Source organism: Chionomys nivalis, chromosome 19, assembly GCF_950005125.1.
Source record: "Chionomys nivalis chromosome 19, mChiNiv1.1, whole genome shotgun sequence".
Classification (NCBI taxonomy): domain Eukaryota; kingdom Metazoa; phylum Chordata; class Mammalia; order Rodentia; family Cricetidae; genus Chionomys; species Chionomys nivalis.
In genome coordinates, this window is record NC_080104.1 from 39,466,310 (window position 1) to 39,493,363 (window position 27,054).

The 27,054-nt window shown below is 39.8% G+C and overlaps 1 protein-coding gene across 2 annotated transcripts in view; it reads left to right on the plus strand.

Moving 5' to 3' along the window:
- The first annotated feature begins 2,914 nt into the window (after positions 1 to 2,914).
- The window catches only part of LOC130862385 (E3 SUMO-protein ligase RanBP2), a 56,914-nt gene continuing 32,774 nt past the window's right edge, over positions 2,915 to 27,054 (plus strand). For both annotated transcript variants that reach the window (XM_057751963.1, XM_057751962.1), the window contains exons 1-10: positions 2,915 to 3,079; positions 11,017 to 11,084; positions 12,613 to 12,724; positions 14,419 to 14,571; positions 17,300 to 17,530; positions 17,854 to 17,999; positions 20,520 to 20,712; positions 23,521 to 23,608; positions 24,959 to 25,168; positions 26,799 to 26,980. In XM_057751963.1, coding sequence (XP_057607946.1) covers positions 3,008 to 3,079; positions 11,017 to 11,084; positions 12,613 to 12,724; positions 14,419 to 14,571; positions 17,300 to 17,530; positions 17,854 to 17,999; positions 20,520 to 20,712; positions 23,521 to 23,608; positions 24,959 to 25,168; positions 26,799 to 26,980 — 1,455 coding nt within the window. In that variant the 5' untranslated portion in view covers positions 2,915 to 3,007. The remainder of the gene's footprint in view (positions 3,080 to 11,016; positions 11,085 to 12,612; positions 12,725 to 14,418; positions 14,572 to 17,299; positions 17,531 to 17,853; positions 18,000 to 20,519; positions 20,713 to 23,520; positions 23,609 to 24,958; positions 25,169 to 26,798; positions 26,981 to 27,054) is intronic.

A 27,054-nucleotide genomic window follows, 5' to 3' on the forward strand; every position in this document is an offset into this window, starting at 1 on the left:
GGAAAAAGAGTTTATTTTGGAGTCATTCTGAGTGGCTGTGACCCAGGAACACAGGTTTGGGTCACCCCAGACTCCATCGTCCATCATGGAAGCAGTTTGATAGTTTTTACAGAACAAAAATGTCATCCATAAGGCAGGCTTGAAAATACATCCGGTGTGTCAGCTTTATTATGCTATTTATTGATTATTTATGCCATTTATTATGTCAACAGGGGCTTCTTGTGCCATGTATACGTCTATCATGAAAACAAATCCTTCATGAAATAAGACAAGGAGCATATAAAACGGGAACATTAGCACACACAGTGCAGCGAAAGTGAATGGTCTATCTACTCTTACCTCGTAATACAGTATTCCTTATCTCCTTGGATTCCCAGGTACCGTGGCCTTTTACCTGTTGCTATGACAAACTTTGAAACAGTGTAAAAAGTCTCCTGTCCTTTTTTATTGGTTGCCTTGAAAAGAAGGAAAATAAATTTCAGCAGTCTCATGGCCACCCGCACAGGCTCATTCCACAGGAGTGACAGGTATGCAAAAGTCAGCGGTGCCGTGTGACTGGCACCACACAGACAGCTCAAGTCGGTACAGCGCAGGGATCACAGCCCTACTCTGGGGCTGGGGTGGTAGAGTTTAGGATGGCTTCACAGAAGGCTTGGAGACAAGAAGACTGCCTCTATCAGATTGGTGTGGCTAAGTCTACGCTGCATTTGCTTATCTGATGACTGAGTGGGAAGGCAGTACCACCGTGGGCAGGCTGTATATGAAAGCAAGCTGAACACGACCCCGGGAGCAAGCCAGTAAGCGGCTTTCTTCTGTGGTTCCTGCCTCTGCTCCTGCTTGCACTCCTGCCCTGAATGACCTGGGAGTGTAAGCCTGGAAAGGAGGCTGGAGCTAAAAATGAAGGTTCTCACATACCATGCCACAGATCTGCAGCTAAGGAGAGCCTGCAAGAGCTATTGGTTATTTGTGATTGGACGAATAATTCAAAATGCATTTCAGTGGTTTTAGTAAGAGGAGAGAAGCTTTTCTATAGGCCCAGGATGCTATCTGATGACATATGGGGCTTTGGGGTTGGTGGAATCTAGTAGTCGGCTAAGTTAATAGATTCCAAAGTTTTTAATCTATAGTTACAGAATGCTAGTTCTGACACAGAGGTGAGCAAGAGGCTGTTCTGTGGTCTTTCCTAGCCCATGATAAGTGTATGCAAGGGGAGAGGGGCACAGTAAAGAAAATGAAATGTCCACTTTGGGGGTGGGAAAGGTAAAGTTTAGTCCCAATAACCAAGGCTGTCTGTCTCTCAGGGAAAGCAGAGAGTAGGGAGGTGTGGGAATGGGTGTCTGGGGAGGAGGGGACCCTAAGAACTGGAGGGGGGGGGAGAGAAGGACTAGGATGCTGACATGGGGGACTTTGAAATTTATTTTATTTATTTTTTTGGAGACAGGGTTTCTCTGAGCTTTGGGGCCTGTCCTGGAACTAGCTCTTGGTAGACCAGGCTGGCCTCGAACTCGCAGAGATCTGCCTGCTTCCGCCTCCTGAGTGCAGGGATTAAAGTTGTGTGCCACCAAGCCACCGCCACCTGGCTGAAATGTAAACAAGTCCTTGTGAGTAGGGACCAAAGGAGCCTGGGGGCTAAGCGTGGACTTCCACAGGTCTGTAGGTGCGACAGCCACACTCAAACTACTTCTCCTTTTGCCAGAGGCAAGGGAAACAACTTTTGAAGGAAAGGAACCTGTTTCACAAGTTGTTGAGGAATGCTGGCTCTTATCTAACGCCCAGACATCCTCTGACTAGTCCTATTTGGGTCTAGACTCAATTTGGGAGTCAGTAGGTCCGCCCTTTTCGGGAGTGGAGTTGAGTGGGGTACCCTTTGGACCTGAAGATAAGTTGACTATCCTCTAGACCTGCAACTGTAGTTTTTATCAGTCTATGCAGACACAGCTTCTCTTCAGGAATTCTCGTTTACAATTGTGTTCACAATCTGTGTAACTCTGTGACAACTCTGTTCACTATTACTTTTTGTTTGTTTTTGAGTATCTGAGCCCGTGTGTGTCGGGAGCTATGGAGATCAGAGACTTAGAACCGTTGGAACTGGTGGTCAGCAGCCAGACGTGGGTGTCGGGAACTGAACTTGGGTCCTTCGGAGGAGCAGCAAGCGCTCCCAACTGCAGAGCCTTCTCTCCAGCACGAAGAGATTGTCACTTTTAGTATTCTAATATAATCTGTTCTGCTAATTGTTAAGTCACAAAACAGGACCCCCAAACGGCAGTGCTGCTGACAATGTCCTAGATGACCAGTCATTTCTAGAAAACAGAAACCTAAATTTCTTAGCTGGGAAACAGAAACCTAGCTTCAGCATTCCTCAAAAATCTCATGATTCTGGTTTCTGTTTGTTGGGAAAGCAACCACTTCACCTCTCCGCCCCTAACGGTCAATTACTCCGGGCACCAGCGCATCTCACCCTGTAAGCTAGTTTTTCAACCCTGGTTTATCCAAGCATAAAATCACGGTCCAGCATTAACCATTATTCTATTGAAACCAGAGTCAATGATGAAGCCTGTCTCTTTAAAAGTTTTTTTTTTTTTTAAAGGAAATTAAAAGAAATCAACTTTTAAACCTTGACTAGATAGAGCACCAAAACGGTCGGATTCTTAGGGCACTGTCAACAGCATCGCCACTTTGGGCCCGCTTTGTGACATAACCACTAATGAGATATATAAAGGTTGTTTTTTTTTTTTTTTTTTTTTTTTCCTGGGGAAGGGAGTTATGCACATTCGTTAGGGGGGGGAAAAAAAAGCAAAAAAACGGTAACGTGGTCCGAAGGCGGGAGGCAGCAAACCAGAGCGTCAGGCCGCTGCGCGGCGCACGGTGATGACGCGCCGCGCGCGCCGCCCCCATCCGCTCGCGACGGAGCTGCGTCACCGGTGTTCGGTGCTCACCTCCTGGAGACAGCGGCGGCGGTAGGCCCCGGCGCTGCTTCCCGCTCGCGGGGAGCTCGTTCGGCGGCGCGATGAGGCGCAGCAAGGCCGAGGTGGAGCGGTACATCGCCTCGGTGCAGGGCTCCGCCCCGTCGTCCCGAGAGGTGAGCGGGTCAGGGCTGGCCGGCGTCATGGCTCCCGGCGGCCTCGGCTCCGACTGGAGCGGAGGCGGCCGCGGGCGGCGTTGGCGTGGCGCTGCTGAGCACCGGAGGCGTGGGGACCGCGGCCGCCCGCCTTTCCTCCTCATGGCGGCCCGCCGCGGGCCCACTCGGGCCTCGTCGCCTCGGTCTCGGCGCGATCGGCCGGCTTGGGGCTCTGTGCGGGGCTCGTCTGGCCGTGCAGGCGCCTTGGGTCCCCCGCAATAGCTGGGTCCTGCGACGCGGGCCGTGGCTCCCCGGGAGGCTGACGCCGCTCGGCCGTGGGCTTTTCCCGCTGTGTGGGTGGCTGCGTGGACGTGGAGCGGACAGACAGCCACATTCGCTAGGGCGCGTCAGCACAAATCACACGGGAGGCCCTTAATTGGGAGTCTTCGCTTGCTGTGCCCCACTCCTTACATCCGCTTCCCAAACCTCTTTTGGAAGCTGCTATTCTTGGCTTCTTTTTAGAAGTTTTTTATTTAAAGGCAGAAGGTCGGGAATTTTAAATTTCTTAGTAGTTTCTATGCCTAACTAAATATTGCCAACGTCGTTTTTCCATACCATGTCTTGTGGGTGTTTTTCTAATTTTGATCATTAATGTGTTACAATTATTTTGCCGGTGGAGAGAGATATTCAGAGGCTCCAGAGTCAATTTTTTCTGGGGTTGAACAATCAAGTCCTGCCATTTGTAAACTGAAATTTGGTACAGTATAGACTCCGTCAATAAAAACGTAGTTTTGTTTCATGTTAAACGTTTGGGGCAGAGCTTGAAATACAGCGAGCTTCAATTTATCTCTTGCAAACGCATAGTTCAGTCAGTTATTTTTTTAAATTCTGAAAAATAGAGTTGTCTCTAAGGATTTTTATGATTGTCCATATATACCACAGTTCATGCATGTACAAGTCCCTTATGTAAATAGCAGGGTTTGGGTTTTTTTTGTTGTTGTTGTTGTTACTTTAAATGTTTTCTTAGTTTGAAAGGGTTAAATAATCCTGTCCAATGACTCTAACTCCAAAAAAAAATCAGGGTCCAAAGTGATCTTTAAAATTTTCAAGTTCAAAGCCGGGCGGTGGTGGCGCACGCCTTTAATCCCAGCACTTGGGAGGCAGAGGCAGGCGGATCTCTGGGAGTTCGAGGCCAGCCTGGTCTACAAGAGCTAGTTCCAGGACATGCTCCAAAGCTACAGAGAAACCCTGCCTCGAAAAACCAAAAAAAAAAAAAAAAAAAAAAAAATTTAAGTTCTTTTAGTGCTGGTCTGCCACAAGTGGGAAATTTACAACCAGTTGCCTCTGATGGGTCAAAATCAAAACTCCAAAGCCGGGCGGTGGTGGCGCATGCCTTTAATCCCAGCACTTGGGAGGCAGAGGCAGGCGGATCTCTGTGAGTTCGAGACCAGCCTGGTCTACAAGAGCTAGTTCCAGGAAAGGCTCCAAAACCACAGAGAAACCCTGTCTCGAAAAACCAAAAAAAAAAAAAAAAAAATCAAAACTCCAGGGCACAAAAATTATCAAGTGAAAGTACCTTCAGGTTTCTGTGAATGAGGTTCACATTAAACACATGTATTTATACTTAGACTTGGGTCTTGTCACCAGGATGTCTCATACGTTTGAAAATATTTTTAAAATCTGAGAACAAAAACCCAAACCCAAAGACCCTGAAATCTAAAAATGCCGAAAATTTCAGATAAGTCATGTTCAGCTAATAGTATGTAATACTCTATAAATAGTTGTTAAATTTTGTTAGGAACGGTAACAAGCAAGTAAAGTCTGTATGTATTCAATTCCTATTATTTTTTCATTTGTTTGGCTTTCTAGACAGGGTCTCATTATGTAGCTTCCAATGTCCTGGAACTCACTTTGTAGATCAGGCTGGCCTTGAACTCACAGAGCCCCTCCTGCCTCTGCCTCCTGAGTGCTGGTGTCCACCCCTGAATGCGCCATGCCAAGCTACCAACATATTTTTTAAAAACAGTTTTTGATGTAGGAGTGGTTGGGTTGGTTGGTCACCAACTCGGAGAGCGACAGCCGTGAGAAAGCTTGTCTCTTAGCGAGCTCCTTCATCGGCCACTCCTGTGCTGCTAACTCCAACCGGAATCCTTACTTCCAAACCTTCTTATTTAAAAAGAAATTATGCCAAACAAGTTCTGTAACTACTAAGAAATAATACCGCAGGCCTTTCTTTCCTGTGCTCCTGGTGACCTGTATTTTACTGTTTTCATTTTATAAGTTTGGTTATTATTGATATTTCATGTTTGTAGGATATTATTTTTGTCCTTTTGTGGCCAGTTCATTTCACTTAGTGTAATTTCAAGGTCATCCATATTGTAGCAGGTGTTAGGAGTCACCCCTTTTTAATGGCTGAATAATAGTATGTATGTATCTTAGGTATGCCACGTTTTGCTTATTCATTTACTGTTGATTGACACTTAGGTTATTTATATCTTTTGTCCAATACATACAATGCAGTGAACAATGATATAAAAATATTTTAGGGCTTACTCTTAATTACCTTCGGTTTACACCAAAAAATAATTGGTGTTTTCTGAGGAGCCCCCAAATTCTTCTCTATAGTGACTGTACTTTTTTATATTCCTGTTCCAATTTATTTTTTTTTAACCAGTGCCTTACATTTATTTTTTATCGCATCTTATTTTGTGAGAATGTGTGTGTAAATAAGTGCACTTGTGGAAGTCAGGGGAAAGTTTGCTAGAGTTGGTTCTCTTCTACCACATGGGGCCTAGGGTTGGAATTTAGGTCTTTGGGCTTGATGGCAAGGTGCACTTACTCACTGAAGCCATATTGCCAGCTCTAACTATACTAAATCTTTAAATAATTTTTAAAAAAATATTTTTATTGTTTATTTCTATGTCTTCATGTATCACATGTGTTCCTGTGCTGGAGGAGGCCAGAAGAAGGCATCAGATCCCCTGACACTAGAGTGAGCTGCCATGTGGGCCTGGGACTCAAACCTAGATCCTTTGAAGGAGCAGCTAGAGAACTCTAACTCTTAACCACTGAGCCATCTCTCCAGCTATCTTAAATATTATGTTCATATAGTTTACAAATTTATATTAGCAACATATCTCCCCCAGTTGTTCTAGTGAACTTGCAAAAGCACTACCAGTCCCACATACACACTGGTTGTATGCCGTATGTTTTTGAATAATTAAAGGTAATATGGAATTATAACTTATTTAGTCTGACCTACTCTTTAAGAATTTAAGGGGCTGGGCAGTGGTGGTGCACGCCTTTAGTCCCAGCAGTCGGTAGGCAGAGGCAGGTGGATCTCTGTGAGTTTGAGGCCAGTCTGGTTTACAAGAGCTAGTTCCAGGGCAACTAGGGCAGTTATACAGAGAAACCTTGTTGGAAACACCCCCCTCTTCCCCCAAAAAGAAGAATTTAGGGACTGGAGAGATGACTTAGAGTTTAAGATCACTTACTGCTCTTGCAGAGGACCCAGGTTTAGTTCAGTTATCCATATGGTATACTCATAATTCTAATTGGAGTTGGAGGGGATACAGCACCCTTTTCTGATCTCCAGCATCAGGCATGCATGTGGTATACATAGCCTATATGCAGAGGAAACAACTCCTACATATAAAATGAATAAATAAATTATAAAAAATAATTTGTAAGTAAAATTTAACTTGCTACTGTCTTTTTTAAAAATATTTATTTAGTATACAATATATACCTTCAGGCCAGAAGAGGGCACCCGACCTCATTACAGATGGTCGTGAGCCACCATGTGGTTGCTGGGAATTGAACTCAGGACCTTTGGAATAGCAGGCAATGCTCTTAACCACTGAGCCATCTCTCCAGCCCCACTACTGTCTTGTGCTCAAATTTCAAATATGATTTTGTAAATCTTTGTAAGTTAGGTAGCAGAAAGAGGTATTAAAATTGAGACTGTGGGAGCTGGAGAGATGGCTCAGTGGTTAAGAGCATTGCCTGCTCTTCCAAAGGTCCTGAGTTCAATTCCCGGCAACTGCATGGTGGCTCACAACCATCTGTAAAGAGGTCTGGTGCCCTCTTCCGGCCTGTAGGCATACACACAGACAGACTATTGTATACCTAATAAATAAGTAAAATAAATATTTAAAAAAAAAATTGAGACTGTGATAGGGGGCTGGAGAGATGGGTCAGCAGTTTAAGGCACCCACTGCTGGGTTCAATTCCCAGCAACCACATGGTGGCTCACAGCCTTCTGTAGTGAAATGTCGTGCCCTCTTCTGGCCCATAGGCATGCATGTAGACAGAACATTGTATAATAAGTAAATCTTTAAAACAAAATTAAAAGACTGTAATATATACCCTTTAAGAAATTATTACTTATGTGTGTGGGCGTTTTGCCTGCGTGTATGTCTGTGTAGCATGTACATTTTCAGTGCCTGCAGAATCCAGAAGAAGGCATCAGATCCCCGAGCTACAGTTGTGAGCTGCCATGTGGGTGCTAGGATTCGAACCAGGGACCTATGGGAGAGCAACTGTTGCTCTTTACCTCTGTCTGAGCCGTCTCTTCAGCCCCAGTGGCTTATACCTTTGATCCCAGTACTCTGGGCTGAGCTAGGAGAATCACTGTTCATTTGCAGCCTGGACTACAGGAGCATTTCTGGTGAGTTTCTGCTAGAGTGAGAACATGGCTTAAAAACACATATGTTACACATAGAAATTGGGTTACTTTCCAGATGGGTGGAGAAAAGGATTGGTTGTTTAATAGGTATTGCTTGAAAAGTAATAATTGGTTAATGACTTTTAAAAACAAAGGATCCAGTGTATACTACTTAGAAAAATAAGTATTAGATTTCAAAGTAATTTTAGAGAGACTGAAAGAATATAGGGATGAAAATTTTATGAATCTCAAGTGAGAATGTCCTTTCTTAGCACATAACCACTAGAGTAAACAGCATAGAAAACATTATTTTCGCTAAAAAGTCAGTCTTGTTTCATAAATACACTGAACACTGAAACAAGTAACAACTAGAAACATTTCAAAATAACCATATAGAGCCGGGCGGTGGTGGCGCACGCCTTTAATCCCAGCACTTGGGAGGCAGAGGCAGGCGGATCTCTGTGAGTTCGAGATCAGCCTGGTCTACAAGAGCTAGTTCCAGGACAGACTCCAAAACCACAGAGAAACTCTGTCTCGAAAAACAAAACAAAACAAAAAAAACAAACAAAAAAACCCATATATATCAGTGAGGTTAAGGAGTCCTTAAGGAGTGGATTTTTGGGGTGTAACTCAGTTCTTTTTTTTAATTATTTTATTTATTATGTATACAATATTCTGTTTGTGTGTATGCCTGCAGGCCAGAAGAGGGCACCAGACCCCCATTACAGATGGTTGTGAGTCACCATGTGGTTGCTGGGAATTGAACTCAGGACCTTTGGAAGACCAGACAAAGCTCTTAACCCCTGAGCCATCTCTCCAGCCCTGTAACTCAGTTCTAAAAGTGCTTGTCTAACATCATGAAGGCCTCCTGGCTTAGTTTGCCAAAACCAAGGATTGGGCGTAGTAGCCCACACTTGATCTCAGCGTTCAGGAGGAAGAGGCGAAAGGATCAGAAGGTTTATGCTCCCCCAAATCCTTAAGGATTAGTTAATATCATTTTCCTACTACAAAATTGATGATGAAATTTTGTTGAGAATGTATACTAAGTATTTGATTATGCTTATAAAAGTGATCTTAAGAGGTGATTCCTCTGCATATTAAATTAGAGAGTAAAGAAATGAAAAAAAAACCCAAGCGAGTTCTTAGATATTTTAATAATGAGTAGAACAAATGGTTACAAACTTTATGGAGAAACGTAGGTAAGGAAAAAAGTAATTTAAAAAATTTTGAAATTAATTCCAAGGAAATTAAGACTGGGCAGATTTGTACTTAAATATATATTGAGTACCTACCTACTCGCGGTTCAGTGGTGGTTGAAATCTAGCAACCAGGATTGTACCTGAGTATAATGTACAGTTGAAGGGATAGATAAACACGGACAAAAACAATAAAAACAGGACTTTGATCACTGCTGTTAACACATAAGCAGAATGTTGTAGGAGTGACAATGTCCTTGAGTTAGAAGACATCAGGAAACTCGCTGTCTTCTAGGTATACTTTGACACCTTCAGCTAGAATGCTCTGATACTGCTATTCTAAGTATCAGAATTTATACCATTGAGTTGATTAGCTCAGACACCAGATAGTTCCCAAAGCCCCCTTTCGACAACTTGTCAGTAGCAGAGTTAAGCTAATAAGTCCCACAAATGTCTGAACCAGTTCTGTTAGCAACATTCCATATAGCAAAATTATCCTTCATAGAAAGAGGAAGATTACCTCTCCCTTCATAAACCAAAAGTCTCTGAATACTGGCGTATCCAAAGCCATTGGCAACGATTCTCTTTTATGGGTATGAGTGTTTTGCCTGCATGTATGTATGTATGTGTGTCACTTGTGTGCTTGATGCCCATGGAGGTCAGAAGAGGGTGTTGGATCCCTGGAACTGTAGTTACAGAGGTGGAGAGCTGCTATGTGGGTGCTCCTCTTAGTTACAGAGGTGGAGAACTGCCATGTGGGTGCTCCTCTTCACCGCTCAGCCTTTTCTCTGCCTGCAGATCATATCTTGTGTGAAGCTGTGTTCTGGACTTGGCAGTTTATAGTAGTAAAGATTCAGGGTATGAAATAGGTTTATTTTAAGAATTCAGATTTTATTTCCTTTTCCTTTTTAAAAAGATGTGTTTATCATCTATACAGTGTTCTGCCTGCAATGTATGCCAGCAGGCCAGAAGAGGGCACCAGATTTCATTATATTGTGTGCCCTCATGTGGTTTCTGGGACTTGAACTCAGGACCTCTGGAAGAGTAGTCAGTGCTCTTAACCACTGAGCCATCTCTCCAATCCCAGATATTATTTCAAAGTCAGGTGTGCTATGTGCCTGTAATCCCATCACTTGGGAGGCTGAAGCAGGTGGATCTTTGAGGCTGTCCTGGTTCTACATCTCGTGTATCAGGCCAGTTAAGGCTAATAACCCTGTTTAAAAAAAAGAAACAAAATACCACATTTTATTTCAATCTTTAAAAATTCGTGTGTAAAATACTGGTTTTTAAAGAGAATAGTACATGGACCAGGGAATGTCCAGAACTTTAATGAGTCTGAAATGCTTTCCCAAGGAGGCTTCTTACAGAGGGTAGGGAAGGAGAGATTTCTGGTAATCATCCCTTTCTCCAGAAAAACTGGTTTTCATGTACTTACTTATCTGTGAAGTAATGCAAGGAAAGCAGTAAAAGATTGCTGGGTAACACATGGCTAAGGTGTCCCTAGCTTCTCTGAGTAAACTTTTTTCATTTTGTGTGTGTGTGTGTGGTAATTCAAGCTGGTTTTGAGGTTAGGATGGCCTTGAACTCAGGATCCTCTTGCTTCTATTTCCAGTTCCGGAGTGTTTGGGACTGCAGGTGTGAACTACTTCACCTGCCTTGAATTGTAACTTCTGATGCCCATTTTAACTATTGAATTTATTTTTTATGAAATTTATAAAATTTGGAACCACTCATTAACTCTTAGGATATATATGTGTGTGTGTGTGTGTGTGTGTGTGTGTGTTCAGGTAACATTTTACTTTTTTTCTTCTTCTTTTTTTTTTGTTTGTTTGTTTTCAAGACAAGGTTTTCCTGTAGCTTTGAAGCCTATCTTGGAACTAGTTCTTGTAGACCAGGCTGGCGTTGAACTCACAGACATCCACCTCCCTCTGCCTCCTGAGTGCTGGGATTAAAGGTGTGCATCACCACTGCTCAGCTCATTTTTTTCTTTTCATATGGAAAAGTTAATATTATACTTGTTAGGGCATTTTTGTCCTTTGAAAAAGTTGTGTAATATTTGAAAATATAAACAGTAAAACCACTCAATTCTTTTTTAGAAGTCAATGAAAGGATTCTATTTTGCAAAACTGTACTATGAAGCTAAAGAATATGATCTTGCTAAAAAGTAAGTACCAACCTGGAAAGAGGTTTCAATTTTCCATTCTTGTAATAGGAAGAACTGCTAAAGAATACATTTTTATTTAAGTGTATCCTGGAATAAGGGATTTATTGCTCTCAGACATTTGTTAGATTGAGCTTCTAAGAGTATTTCTTACTGGCTTTTGTTTATATCTAGTACAGAAATTATTTGTCTTAAAACACTCTTTCTAAAATTGCCCTTATGTAGAATGAAAGAGATCATTCCTGTGTGTGAATTTCTTTCTGGTTAGTTAAGAAGCAGGAAACACTGACTTCATAAAATGCTGGCCAGGGAACAGCCAACCTAACAACCTCAGTAGTTGCTTTCTTACCAACCAGACAAGAAACTGGCTGGTTCTAATTTCCTTACTCAGAGTAGCTTAGAAAAGGAAGTTCAAAGGGAGAAAGATTATCAAAAGCAGTGATGGGACCAGGGGACTGCTACTGAGAAAGGCTGCAACCCAGGTTTTCCTAGGACAGTTCTTTAGAGAGTCAGTTATTTTCCTCTGAATTTTATGTATGAGGGCCTCTGGGTATATCCCTGGCAGCCTCTTCCCAAGAAGGAAAGGGAAGCAGTGATAACTGCTGTTGGCCACATCTGAGTCTGTTAACTGTTGTTCTTGTTAATATGAGAGTTTTTCTTCTTAGTTTTCGTGTTTGGTCTTTTTCACATTGTTAATGAACCTAGAAGATAACTTTATTTTTGTTGTTACTTGATTTAATATTGCTTGATACAAGACATAGAAATTAGGGGCTGCTGAGATAGATGTCTTAGTGCGTAAAGGTGCTCGCCCGCCACCAGCGTGATGGACCTGAGCTACACCCCCGGAACCAGCTTCTGCAGATTGTCCTCTGACTTCCATGTATATACTGCGGTAGACACAGTCCCTCCCAAATTCAGGATGGGAAGAGAAGAGAATTAGTTCTGTTTGGGTCAAAACATTTTTCTGCTGTTCAAATTTAGCTGAGTATAGTACTTAGAGATTGTTTTCTTGTTTAAAAGGTAAATATATTCTTTTGTTTTGTGAAACATTTTTAGTATTTAACATTCTCATTTAAAAATTTTTCATTGCAGTTTGTTGATTATAATCATTGCTTATTATGTGAAACTCTTTAGTGGTTTACTTAATACGATCGGGAAATAAAAAAAAATTATGCATTCATTTCTTGTAGGTAGTAGAAGAAGAATCATTTGGCAAGTGTAGCACTTTGTAGTAAAATGAGGGCCTGGAGAGATGACTAGTGATTAAGAGTACTCAGCTGAGGATGAGTAAATAAATACATCTTGAGTAAAACAGTAAAATGAGGAAATGTGTTGTCTCCGTGTGATTGTTAGCTACTTTGCAGTGGATATTTTGGTACTCCATGTTGAATAAATAGCTGGTAACTGACTTAGAGTAGAAGAATTGGTGGGTGCTTGGTTTACGATGCAGTAGAGTCATAAGTGTAATGATCTGAAGTTTAGTTTTGTATTTTAAAACATGTTTAATTGATGACTCTTGTTTTTAAAACAGATACATTTCTACATATATTAATGTGCAAGAGAGGGACCCTAAAGCCCACAGATTTTTGGGTCTTCTTTATGAAGCTGAAGAAAATACAGACAAAGCTGTTGAATGTTATAAGGTAATTATAGAGTTAAAGTACAGCCTCTGTGAGGCCAGAGCGATGGCTCATCAATGAAGAGTTTGGGCTCATCTTCCAGAGGAACTGGGTTTCAACCCAGCACCCGTGTGGTGGCTTACAGCCATTTGTAATTCTACTTCCAAGGAATCTGATGTCTTCTTCTGGCCTCCTTGGGTACAAGTCACACCCATGGTACACAGACATACATGGAGACTAAAAATCTGTACTTTTTTTTTTTTTAAAGTGTAACCTTTGCATAGCCATACAGGTGATGCCTATGGTATGTAATAAATAATTCATATTAATTTTATCAATGTAGTGAAATAAGCATTAATACTTAGCATTAAGCATTAAGTGGCTTAGTTTGGAACATATTTAAAATTTTGATTTTGGGGGGGGTGGAGACAGGGTTTCTTGCTTGCTTTGAAGCCTGTCCCTCTTTTGGCCAGGGAGGCCTTGAACTCACAGAAATCCACCTGTCTTTGCCTCCCTAGTGTTGGGGTTAAAGACTTGTGCAGCCACCATTGGGCTAAAATTTTGAATATTTAAAACACATAAAATGTAGTGTAGCTGGGGGGGATGGCCCAGCTGGTAAAGGTGCCTGAGCCTGACCAGGTGAGTTTGGTTCCTGCAGTCTGCATGGTGGAAGGAGGGAGCTGTCCTATGACTTCAACTGGTTGACCATGGCACAGGAGCACCTACACCCCTGGAAACAAAATAAGTAAAACCTGAAAATGGTCAGAGACAATAACCTCATGCATTTTTTAAAAATTTACCTAAGCAATGCAAAATTTATTTGATTTATAGTCACAACGATTTGTTTCTGTTTTGGTTAGGTTTGTTTTTTGAGGGCATTTTATCTAGTTCTCGGTGTCCTAGAACTTGCTGGCCTCAAGCTCATAGAGATGCTCTAGCCTTTGTCTCCTGAGTGCTGAGATGAAAGGTATCTGAGACCACATCTACTCCACAAAAAAGTATTGGTGATTTTAACCACTTTAAAATAAAATCATTTAGGAATAGGATTTTAAAAAGCTGTACAGGTTAAGAGTGCTCACTAGACTTGTACTGAGTTTGGTTCCCAGCACCAAATGGAACAGCTCACAGTTGCCTGTAAGTCAGTTTCTAGGGAATCTGACAGCCTCTTTTGGCCTTCTTGAGTATCTACATTCATGTTTTGCATATGTGCACACACAGGAACACATGCATATAATTAAAATAATTTTAAAAATCTTTGAAAAGGCCAGGCGGTGGTGGCACACGCCTTTAGCACTTGGGAGGCAGAGGCAGGCGGATCTCTGTGAGTTCGAGACCAGCCTGGTCTACAAGAACTAGTTCCAGGACAGGCTCCAAAACCACAGAGAAACCCTGTCTCAAACTCCCACTCCCCCCAAAAAAAGTCTTTGAAAAATTGGGACATAAAATTTAATATGGTAGCCGGGTGGTGGTGTAGCACGCCTTTAATCCCAGCACTTGGGAGGCAGAGGCAGGCGGATCTCTGGGAGTTCGAGGCCAGCCTGGTCTACAAGAGCTAGTTCCAGGACATGCTCCAAAGCTACAGAGAAACCCTGCCTCGAAAAACCAAAAAAAAAAAAAAAAAAAAATTTAATATGGTAGTAATTTTTTTTAGGTGATTGTATATACTTACACTTATGTTCACTTTATAATTTCTGTTTTTGGTATTTTTCTGATATCAGCGTTCAGTGGAATTAAACCCAACACAGAAAGATCTTGTGTTAAAGATTGCAGAATTGCTTTGTAAAAATGACGTGACTGATGGAAGAGCAAAATACTGGGTTGAAAGAGCAGCCAAACTTTTCCCAGGAAGTCCTGCCATTTATAAGCTGAAGGTAAAGTCGCGACCCAAGCAACATATGGAAGAAAAAACTCAGATACCATCATTTTTAGTGTTTTTAAGCATAAATCCTTGTCAGTAGCAAACTTATAGTACATTCATATTTTCTTTAAAAATCTTTAAATCTTGTAAAACCTTTCTGAGTGTTGGCTTACTAGGCAGTGTAATACTTTACAAATGATACCTCAGTTATTATTCTAGAATAATATTTTAGTGATTTTATAGTTTCATAGTTCCGTACAATGTAGTTGCTATGGTAGATTGTATCATTTTGTGACCAGTGGAGGTAAGGGGTGTGTGTGTGTGTGTGTGAGTGAGTGAGTGTGTGTGTGAGTGAGTGTCTGTGTACATGTACTTGCGTGCATGTAGCTAAGGTGTAAATGGAACTCTGGCATAAAATTTTCTTTGTTAGATAATTATTTATGGGTTGAAAGCTTAAAACAACTAGAAAGAAGTATGTTCAAGCCTGTCATAGTAGTGCATATATTTAATCTAAGCACTTGGGAAGCAGAGGAATGGAGATCTCTATGATTCCAAGCCCAGTCTGGTATAACATAGCAAGTTTCAAGTCAGTCAAGGCTATGTAATGAGACCCTGTCTCAGAGTGATAGAAATAGATGTGTTCTAAAAAGGCTCTCAAACAGAAAATAAAAACAGTTTATTCAGAATAATTACTAAAAAATGCTTAAAAATTCTTAATGTTACTTTGTATGACTTTGGGTTTTCCCATGTTGTCATATCCAGCTTTGACTGTTACATTTGTTTGTTTTTGACTGTCTTGCTTATATCCTAGACTGGCCCCAAACTTATGGTCCTCCTGACTTAGCCTCTAGAGTACTAGGATTAAAGGTGTACTTCTTGTTATTCTTTACTGAGTAAAATACAAGTCACTAAGTAACTCTTTTGGAGAAAATATTTCATATATAGATAAATGCATACATTGTACAATATTAAATGAACTATAAATGTATATTTATTTTTAACTTGTTCCTTCTAATGCTATTATATATATGTGTGTGTGTGTGTATATGTATAATTTCCCTCACCCCCCACCCTCAAGACAGGATTTCTCTCTTTAGCTCTAGCTGTTCCACTCACATTGTAGACCAGGCTTGCCTCAGATCCATTTGCTCCTGCCTCCTGAGTGCTGAATTAAAAGTGTGTTCCACTATGCCTGGCCTATACATGTTTCTTTAGAAGTTTCAGCAATTAACTTATTTTGAAAGAGGTATAATGTTCCTTTTAAAAAATTTCTGATTTTAATTTAGTATTTCATGTATAATCAAAGCCCAGGCTTTCTTTTTGCATATTAAAAGAAGCCAACCATAAGTTTTTGGAGATGATCCAGAAGGAGAGAGATTGATGGAGGAGGTTAGGAAATGTATAGATTGCTACTGGAGGTGTTTGTAAGGCAAAGGTAGAAGATATGTAGGTAAAGTAAAATAGAATTTATACATCAGGATAGCTTCACTTTTCTTAGTGAAAAATAAGTCAAGGCCAAAGGTTGAACATCAGGGTTGGAGGAATATGTGGTCCTTTTAGGGAGTAGAGAATATGCATTTATTAGAAGTAAAATGGTACTTCATTTTAGGTAATACTAGTTTGAGGTATGAGATCATGAAAATCAAATCAGCCTGAATTTGAAATTTCCTAAATTCCAGTATGCCCTATCTCCAGTTGTTCAGCTGTTGATGGCAGCACAGATAGAATGGTATAGGGTCCTCGTAGGAAAGGTAGAGAAAATTAGGTGAAGGGATTTTTGTAAACAAGCAGTAATGTAGAATATTAAGAATTACTGCATTTTAGCTTGATGGAGAAGAAAGTAAACCCATGTGTTGTGGATAATTAAAGCTTGACAATGTAAGTGTGCTGAAAGAGCTTCTCGTAGTGGAGAAGTACAGATGTGGCGCTGAGGTGTTGAGTGAACTGGCGAACACCTGGTCAGAACGCTATGATCAAATAATAGGTTTGGAAGACTTGTATTAATGACAAATGTCTGAACGTTGTATGAGATGATTAAAGAACTGAGTAACTAAGCTACTACCCTACCTATTTGCTAATTATAAAGGTAATTGTTAGAGTAACTAAGCTACTACCCTACCTATTTGCTAATTATAAAGGTAATTGTTAGGGATGAAGAAGTCACTCCCCCTAGAATTACGAAAGGTGTGGGAGAACATGTGATGTGGAGGTAATAGTAGGGAGTGAAGAAACCATGAGTTCCTCCTGTGTATAGACTATGAGAGGGAGCTGTTGTGAAGAGCTGCTGGGGGCTCTCATGACGTGGTAGTACTGTTCATTTAGTTTCAAGAGCGGAAACTGTAGTGGATGAGGAGGGTGGCAGATGAGTGTGAGACACTGGGCTTGAGTCATTGAGTCACACATTCTGTGAGCTGCAGGGTGTGCAGGTGAGGATCCTGCTGGTAAGAGTTGATTGGTTAGGTTGTAACAGGTATACAGGGATGTGAGGCAATAATAGTCTTACTGAAGTCTCTGAGGTGAAGATGGACAATCACGGGTACTGTGGTAGCTAAGTGCTACTTTCACACGAAGTTGTTGACATCTGGAAGTAACTGTGAAGGAGTTAATAGTTTATGTGGAGTGATAACCTATGCCGTGTACTTTTTTAGAGCTAGATATAGTTGAAGGTTGTGCATGAACCTATGGCTTATCTAAAATTGTATCAGTATTACTCAACATTTAATGACTTTTCTCCCAAATAGGAACAGCTTTTAGATTGTAAAGGTGAAGATGGATGGAATAAACTTTTTGACTTGATTCAGTCAGAACTTTATGCAAGACCTGATGATGTTCATGTGAATATCCGACTAGTAGAGCTGTACCGTTCAAATAAAAGACTGAAGGATGCTGTGGCCCACTGCCATGAGGCAGAGAAGAACATAACTCTACGTTCAAGTTTAGAATGGAATTCCTGTGTTGTACAGACTCTTAGGGTAGGTAAAAGCTATTTGTCTCCATTTCTAGATGGATAGGTACCATACATCCCTTCATATTTAAGTGTTCTTCAACATTTAAATTTCTTTCATCAATATAGCACAACTATAAAATGAAATTTTGGATAGATTGGGATAATAAATGTGTGTGTGTGTCTCTGTGTGTATATTTGGTATTTTTATTTATAAGGCCAGTGTAAAAATTGCCATTTTTATAGTTATAATAATAATGGACCAAAGATTTTGTAGGCATACAGTGGTCAGTTTTTAAAAATCTGTTAAAGATTTATTCTTAAAGATTTATTGTTTTTCTAAAACAATAGGAATATTTGGAGTCTCTGCAGTGTTTGGAGTCCGATAAAAGTACTTGGAGAGCAACCAGTAAAGACTTACTTCTAGCCTATGCTAACCTTATGCTTCTTACACTTTCTGCCAGAGATGTGCAGGAGAGCAGAGAGCTACTGGAAAGGTATGTTGCTGTTGAGAGAGTGTGAGTGTGCGCATGAACACACTTAGCCACATGACAGATTTCCTTTTTTTTTTTTTTGTAGTAATTGGTCTAGGTTTGTTTACATCATTAACATTCCTCTAGTTGACCTATGCTCATACAATAATAGACTTGAGAATATACTTTTGTGGAAATGCTATATAATTCTATACAACTTATTTTTAGGGAACTTTTTTTTGTAATTTTAAAATTATGTTCTCTTATATGTGGTGTCATATGCCATAGTGCAAGCGTGGAGGTTGGGGATAATTTATAGGATTTAGTTCTGCCCCTTTCATTTTTGTGGGTTCCAGGGAATGAACTCACCAGGCTTGGCTATAAATGCCTTTGCCCTTTGACCTGTATTGCCCTCCCTAGAAAATTCTTACAGTACCTCTCTGAAAATTAGCCTTCTAGTTTAATATTTTCTTTTGTCATGATTAATAGTTCGACATTAAAATGAATGTTCTGGAGTATCACGTTTGATTTAATTTAATGTATTTATTTATTTTGATTTATTTATTTATTTTTTTGAGACAGGGTTTCTCTGTTTTGCTTTGGAACCTCTCCTGGAACGTTCTCTGTAAACCAGGCTGGCCTTGAACTCACAGAGATATGCTTGCCTCTGCCTCTCAAGTGCTGGGATTAAAGACAGCACCACCACTGCCCAACCACACTTTATTTTATCTATCTATCTATTTATTTATTTGTTTGTTTGTTTGTTTATTTATTTATTTATTTATTTAATGTGTTCTGCCTGCATGTATGCCTGCACGACAGAAGAGGGCACAAGAGCTCACTATAGATGGTTGTGAGCCACCATGTGGATGCTGGGAATTGAACTCAGAACCTCTAGAAGAACAGCCAGTGCTCTTAACCTCTGAGCCATCTCTGCAGCACCCCCACATTTTATTTTTAATGTGCTAATTTTGAGTAAAAACCACGTAACAAAGTTCTTTTTTGTTCATTGACTAGGTTCAGATTTGCTAGTATAAGCATTTAGCATCACTACTATTTCAGAAAACATTTGGCTTAGAAACAAAGTAATTCAAATATAATGAATAAACTTTTTTTGTTTGTTTGTTTGTTTTGTTTTGTTGGAGACAGTTTTTCTTTGTGTTAACAGCCCTGGCAGTCCTGGAACTCACTCTATAGACCAGGCTGACTTTGAAGTCACAGAGATCTGCCTGCCTCTGTCTCCCAAGTGCTGAAAATAAAGGTGTGTGCCACTGCCACCCGATTCTTTTTATTTTTTTATTTTTATTAACCAAATTTCATATTATAAAAGCATCACTTAGATTTGTATATGGATCACTGCTTGCCTTTGAAAGTAGAGGATTGGCTAGGTGGTGGTGGCGCATGCCTTTAGTCCCAGCATTAGGGATGCAGAGTTAGGCAGGTCTCTTAGTTTGAGGCCAGCCAGTACTACAGACTGAGTTCCAGGACAGCCAGGGCTATGCAGAGAAACCCTTATCTCAAAAAGCAAAAAAACAAAAACCCAAAACGTAAAGGATTGTTGGGTTTTTGTGGATTGGGAGGCAGAAGCAGGCGGATCCCTGAGTTTGAGGCCAGCCTGGTCTACAGAGCAAATTTCAGGACAGGTCAACGCAGAGAAACCCTGTCTTTAAAAAAAAAAAAAAAAAATACAAAAACCAAAAGACTCCCAAAACTCTGAAAGTAAAGGGTTGCTGAAAAATACTAATTCATGAAAACAAATAAGCTTATAACAGTAACAGTGTTTATGAAAAGCAAGAGTGTTTTTAATAAAACTTGAGAAAATGAGACATTATTTTACATTTTTGTAGCATCTGTCTCAATTGAACACAAGTAGATTCTCACCTATGTCATTCTGTATGTTGTTTCATCTGAAGTCTATAAAATTCATTTATATATGTGTGAGAAACTGAGTATGAAGGGTGCAAAGCATTCCCTGTTTCTTAGTATTATTACTACAAAAATAGTTTTAAACTCAGGGATTTCCCTTAAGAGGTCTTTGAGAACTCATAGAAATCCTCAGACCTTATTTGTTAGAAAATCTGTTGCTCTGATTTCTTATGATAAGCCGTAATACTTAGGATAAGAGTAATCCTTCACACAGTGGTAGGCTTCTAAAGATTGATTATTAGATTTCGAAATGTTAAATAGAATATAAAATAAAAATAATTTCTGAACTGTGTTGTCATTTACTATTAAATATTCTCACATTTTATCTGTCATTTTAATTTGATTCATATCTTTTTTGTGATTAATAACTATTTTGCAGTAGGATATCATTGTAGAGTGTGTTTAAGATTGAAGTATTGTAATTGCTGGATGAAAATTCCCACTAATGTTTGATCTGTGACTAGCCTCTAGGGTGCTTCATCTATGAAGGGTCATAGTGTGAATGTGCAAGGTGTGCTTTAAAATAGCCTTAGTAATTTTGTTTTGAATTAAATTATGAAACTGATTAATTATAGTGTGGTAGGTATAGAGTACCTGTTTACTCTTTTAATCTTACAGTTTTGATAGTGCTCTTCTGTCTGTGAAATCTTCTGTGGGTGGAAATGATAAGCTGTCAGCTACTTTCCTAGAAACGAAAGGACATTTCTACATGCATGTTGGCTCTCTACTTTTGAAGATGGGTCAGCACAGTGACATCCAGTGGCGAGCTCTCTCTGAGCTGGCTGCATTGTGCTATCTCATAGCTTTTCAGGTAAGCCTTTTTCAGTTTGAGGTGCAGTGTCATTTCAGAAAGACTTTATCGTTTTTCTCATAGCGGTGTGTCCCAGTGAGTAATAAAAATATGTGAGTAAACATTGTGTTAAAGTTAAAAGTCAGTTTGAGTAACTAAAGCAAGGTGAGCATACTGTTTAGACTGGTGAAACAGGTGTGGATACATTCTTGTGGACAGTATTTAGTAGGCTCATTTATTTGGAGATCATTTTGAAGAGTTTGATCTATAAACTTGGCCATATCTGGGAATATTAAAGATAAATTTTATTTATTATTATTATTATTTTATTTCATGTGCATTGGTGTTTTACTTACATATATATCTGTATGAGGGTGTCAGAGTCCTTGGAACTAGAGTTACAACAGCTGAGAGCTGCCATGTGGATGTTGAAAATTGAATCCAGGTCCTTTGGAATGGCAGCCAGTGGTCTTAACTGTTGATTCATCTCTCCAGCCCCTAAAGATGAAATTTTAAATATGGGTCAAGTTGATTCAAAAAGTTATATATAGGACGGATATCCTTCCCTCCTTTCCTCCCTCACACTTCCTCTTTTTTCCCTTTTCTCCTTTTCTACCTCCCTCTTTTTCACCTCCATCTTTCCCCTCCCATATCTTCCTCTTTCTGCCCCCTCTCCTTCACAAGTCCCCTCCCCCTTTTGCTCCTATCTTTGTTCTCTCTTTCCCCCCCTTTGCCCTCTCTCCCCTCCCCTGCCCTTCCACTCTCCATCTCTGTCTCTTTTTTTTGACAGGATCTTTTTTTCTTTTATAGAAAGTATTTTTCATATAATATATTCATATTACTGTTTCCCCCTTCCTACTCCTCCCAGTTCCTCCCTGTCTTTTTTTCCCATCTTGATCCACACACTTTGTCTTTATTAGAAAACAAGCAGGCATCTCAGGAGTAATAATAAGATAAGCAAAAACAAATTGGAATATGATAAAACCAAATGAGCCGGGCGGTGGTGGCGCACGCCTTTAATCCCAGCACTTGGGAGGCAGAGGCAGGTGGATCTCTGTGAGTTCGAGACCAGCCTGGTCTACAAGAGCTAGTTCCAGGACAGGCTCCAAAGCCACAGAGAAACCCTGTCTCGAAAAACCAAAAAAAAAAAAAAAAAAAAAAACCAAATGAAAAAGAGCCAAAGAAAAAGCACAAGAAGTGTGTATAGATGTGGAGACACATGTTTGCACACTTAGGAATCTCAAAAATTCCAAATGCAAAGGACCTGTAAGGCAGAAAAAAGAAACACAAAACTGCCCTGACTTAATATTGTAAGACAAAGAACCTCCAAAAATGTCCTTGAGTTTATTTTGTGCCTACTGCTGAGCACGGGGTCTATCCTTAGGAGTAGTTTGTTTCGCTGGATGATAGTGACAGTGGTGGCACACACCATTAATCCCAGCACTCAGGAGGAAGAGGCTGGCAGATTTCTTTTTTTTAAATATTTATTTATTATGTATACAATATTCTGTCTGTGTGTATGCCTGAAGGCCAGAAGAGGGCACCAGACCTCATTACAGATGGTTGTGAGCCACCATGTGGTTGCTGAGAATTGAACTCAGGACCTTTGGAAGAGCAGGCAATGCTCTTAACCTCTGAGCCCCTGGCAGATTTCTTGAGTTCGAAACCAGCCTGGTCTATAGACTGAGTTCCAGGTCAGCCAGGGCTACACAGAGAAACCCTATCTGGTATTGAGGGGAAAAGTGGTTTGTTTCTCCATTGAGACTCCCTTTGAGGAAATGAATATTTCATTTGCAAGTAAATGTCAGTCAATTGGAGATAGCTTCTGAGTCAGGAATGGGATGTTTGTCCACTCTGAGGTCTAGCAGCCCATGTGGTACAGACCCATACAGCTCCTGCAAGTATCACAGCCTCTTGAGTTCATATGTGCACCAGCTCTGCTGTGTCTAGAAGACTTTGATTCCTTGGTGTCCTCTATCCCCTCTGGCTCTTAAACTCTTTCTGCCCCCTCTTCTACAGTGTTCCCCGAGTCCTGAGGGGAGGGATTTGATGGAGACATCTCTTTTGTTCCCAGGTTTTTCACTCTCTGCATATTGTCTGGCTGTGGGTCTATGTGTTTGTTCTTGTCTGCTACAGGAGAAAGCTGCTCTGATGTTAGTTAAGCCATGCAAGACGTTAGGAGTCATTTTATTGCAACATTCCTTTAGCAGAACAGTAGTAGTATGTGGTTTTCCCATAGGTCACTGGCCTGTTTAATCTCAGGGTTTTGGTTACCCCAGCAGCTGGTCATGGGCTCCATTTCATGGAGTGGGCCTTAAGTCAAGTCAGTTATTGGCTGGTTGCTCCCACAAGCTTTATACCACCACTCTTGCACCAGTGAATCTTGCAGACAAGTCGGCCATAGTAGATGAAAGGGTGTGGTTGGGTTGGTGTTTATCTTTCTCCTTTTAATGTGAAGAGTATCTTCCCAGTATTGTCAATACTAGTCCTTAGTGGTGAAGGGTCTAGTTGGGTACCAGCTCTCCTTCTCCACATTCACTGGGTTGTAGGTGTTTGACAAGATCTTTTATAGCTCTGATTTGCCTGAAAGACCATGCGTAGCCCAGACAGGCCTTGAACTCACAGCAGATTCTTCTGATATATCTGCTACTCCCGAATATAAGCATAAGTAATCTTTGTACTTTTTATAATAGAGTACATGAATTTCTTGTCAGCTGTTGTCCAATTAAGTTTAATTATTAACTGGTCATTTTTAAAAAGTAGTATGGAAAAGAACATCAGACTGTTGGAAATAGGGATATCATTGAATTTTTATTTTAAAATTGTCAGATTCCAAGACCAAAGGTTAAATTAATAAAAGGAGAAGCTGGACAAAATCTACTGGAAACGATGGCCCATGATCGACTTAGCCAGTCAGGTAACAATACAATTTTAACTGATTAAATCCTAAAATGGTAAAAACTTAAAAATGGTTGTATTTGAGTGTGTTGTTTGAGTTGAGTTGTGCATGTACTCCCTCATTGTACATCACTCAGGAGATGATCTCTCTTTACCGTGTGGGTTCTGGGGTTTGAACTCAGGTCCTTGGTGGCAAGTGCCCTTAATAGCTGAGCCATCTTGCTGTGCAAGATCTGAACTTTTATTAGGCTCCTTAACTTAAAGTCTTTTCTAGTATTCAGAGATAATCTTTCATAATTACTTGTTATTTTTGCCATATTAGTTAAAGGTAGTATGGCAGGGATTAGGAAAAAAACTAAATCGCTACATGGGGAGGTGAGTGAGGACTGAACCTGGGACATGGTACTTGATAGGCAAGCACTCTGTCATGGAGCTAAATCCCCATTGCATTTTAAATTAGAACCTACTTAGGCTGGGCAGTAGTGGCATATGCCTGTAATCCCAGCACTTGGGAGGCAGAGGTCAACCTGGTCTACAAGGAAAGTTCCAGGACAGCCAAGATTGTTGTTACACAGAGAAACCCTGTCTTGAAACAACACAACAGCAAAAAAACCAATTAGAACCTACTTAACTTTGCTTCCTAGTGGTGATAACTTGTTTGTGTAGATGCTAGAGCATCCATCTTTAGTGTGTGAAATCATTTCTGTAGCTAGATATTATTTGCTGCCCATTTAACACCATTGTTTGTAAACACTGGACTTTAGGGATAGTCTTTAATTGCCTAAATGGAATGATATAAAATGGGGGGGAGGTTGTGACTATTTTTCCCATAGTATGTTTTTCAAGGTCCACCCATGGTATAGTATAATATATAGTATTAATAGTTCTTAATTCAATTAGTAGCTTGAAACAAATCCTTTTTTAAAAACTTAATGTATTTATTTTATGTGTATCAGTGCTCTATCTGTATATATGCTTGCATGGCAGAAGAGGGCATCAGATCCCATCTGTAATGAACCACCCTGTGGTTGCTGGGAATTGAACTCAGGACTCCTGGAGCTGTTGTCTGAGGGGCACTTAAATCCTATACTTTCCTAAAATGCAAATTCTTTTAGCACTTTTTAAATAGATTTTGTCTCCCCCCTTTTGTTTTACTTTATTATGTAGACACAAATACTGTGAAATCTATATTTTGTTTGCTTTCTATAAAGTACCATTTTTGTTGACCAGCTGTGATTTGGGACTTGAAAGATGAGGTCTGTGATAATTGTGTTATTTCCTTCTTGGTTGTTTCAATGAAATGATTAAGAAATGTGAGCAAATTAAATTGGTGTTTCATCATAAAATGATGTAAAAAATTGTTTTTTAGGGCACATGTTGTTAAATTTAAGTCGTGGCAAGCAAGACTTTTTAAAGGAAGTTGTGGAATCGTTTGCTAATAAAAGTGGCCAGTCTGCTCTCTGTGATGCCCTGTTTTCCAGTCCATCATCCAAGGATAGATCTTTCCTTGGTAATGATGATATTGGAAACCTTAATGGACAAGTACCATACCCTGATGACTTGGCTAGATATGATACTGGTAAGTTGTACATTTCAAAGGAAATGCTCTTCATTGTAATCCATTTGTACCTGGAAGGCTCATAGTTTTAATATTTTTTGAATTCTTCCCAGGCTTATTTTGACAGGAGGTGGAAGTTAAAGAGTCTGTGTATAGATGACACTTTTTCTTTATATTATATATTTCTTGCTGCTTTGTGAATTTTCTATCCTGTATGTATGTATCTCTATCTATCTATCTATCTATCTATCTATCTATCTATCTATCTATCTATCTATCTATCTATCTATCTATCTACATTTGCTATGTACTTTGAACCATTCAGCATTCAATTTGTTTTTTTGTATTATTAAAATAATATAATAATACTGAGAACTTTTTTATTTAAATAGGATCTTTTTGTTTGGTGTCAAGACAGAGTCTCACTATGTAGCCTTGCTTGGTCTGGCCTAGAATTAGCTATGTAGACAGTGATGGCCTCACACTCATAGAGATCCACCTGCCTCTGCTTCCCAAGTGCTGAGATTAAAGTTATTCACTACCATGCCCGGCGTCATTTAATCATGTTTTAATGAAAGTTGTATGTAACATTTTCTTTTCCTGCGTTTTCCCAATTGTTTTCTTCCCTTGTCTTTTTTTACTTGCCGAAATTTGGCTTATGTTCTAGGATTATTTTTGGTAATCTTTGTCAAGCTTTTAGCCCAGTGACAACCACCTTGCTGGAATGAATGTCCATGTGGACAGTTGTGCTATTAGCCTCTTCTTGTACCAGGTCATCATAGATGGCCTATTTCGCTGACCTTTTACTGAAAAGGTTCTACCTCTTTAGTAAACATTAAAGAACCTGAAGTACTTCATCCTTATAGATATGCAGTTATGATCACAAAGGGAAGCATATGAGAGAACTTCATTAGTAGATAGTATATGAGATAGAATATAGTTTAAAATTAATTCCTTGGAGATTCCTAAAACTGAAATTACTGAGATAGATAAGTACTTACTACCTTTGTCTCTTGCAGATTGCTATAATGCTAGCATTTCTGGAAAACTTGGGCTCTCTTTACTTCCAGAAGCCCATAACTTTTTCAGTATTACATTTCTTGTAGATGAAAAAATGCTTTTTGCTATACTCATAAGTTAATATGGTATTTCGTTGTTACTTAATGACTTCTTAATGAAAGGAACATCTTTCCAAAATTTTTATAAAGTAGGAATTATTTGCTTGTTTTGTCAGGTTTCTTTTATTGTTTTTAAAAATGATTTATTGATTGATTGACTGATGACTCTTATTTTCTCAGATGGCATGGAACTTTCTTATTTACCTTTCCTTATTAAAATTTATAAAGTGTAGCTGGGTGTAGTGGCACACTCATTTAATCCCAGCACTCAGGAGGCAGAGGCAAGTGGATCGAGGAGACCACGGAGTAAGTTCCAGGACAGCTAGGGCTATAACAGAAACCCTTGTCTTAAATCCAAAGCAAATCAAACAAAATTTTATAAAGTGTAATGCATTTAATAAGAATGAAATTTTGCTATATCTAGTTCTCAGTTTTGAAACAGCAGTTTGTAGTTAATGTTGGCTTAATTGTTTATTTTGGCAAACTAAAGACCCAAAGAAAATGTACATGGTCAGTTTTCCCCTTTGTTTCAGGTGCCATTCGCGCACATAATGGTAGTCTCCAGCACCTTACCTGGCTTGGCTTACAATGGAATTCACTTCCTATCTTACCAGCAATTCGAAAATGGCTAAAACAGTTATTTCATCATTTGCCTCAGGAAACTTCAAGGCTTGAAACAAATGCACCTGAATCAATATGTATTTTAGATCTTGAAGTAAGCAATGATTATAATCGATTAAATATTTCGAGTGTTTGTAAATTTGTTTTACTAACTCGCCATTTTTTAAA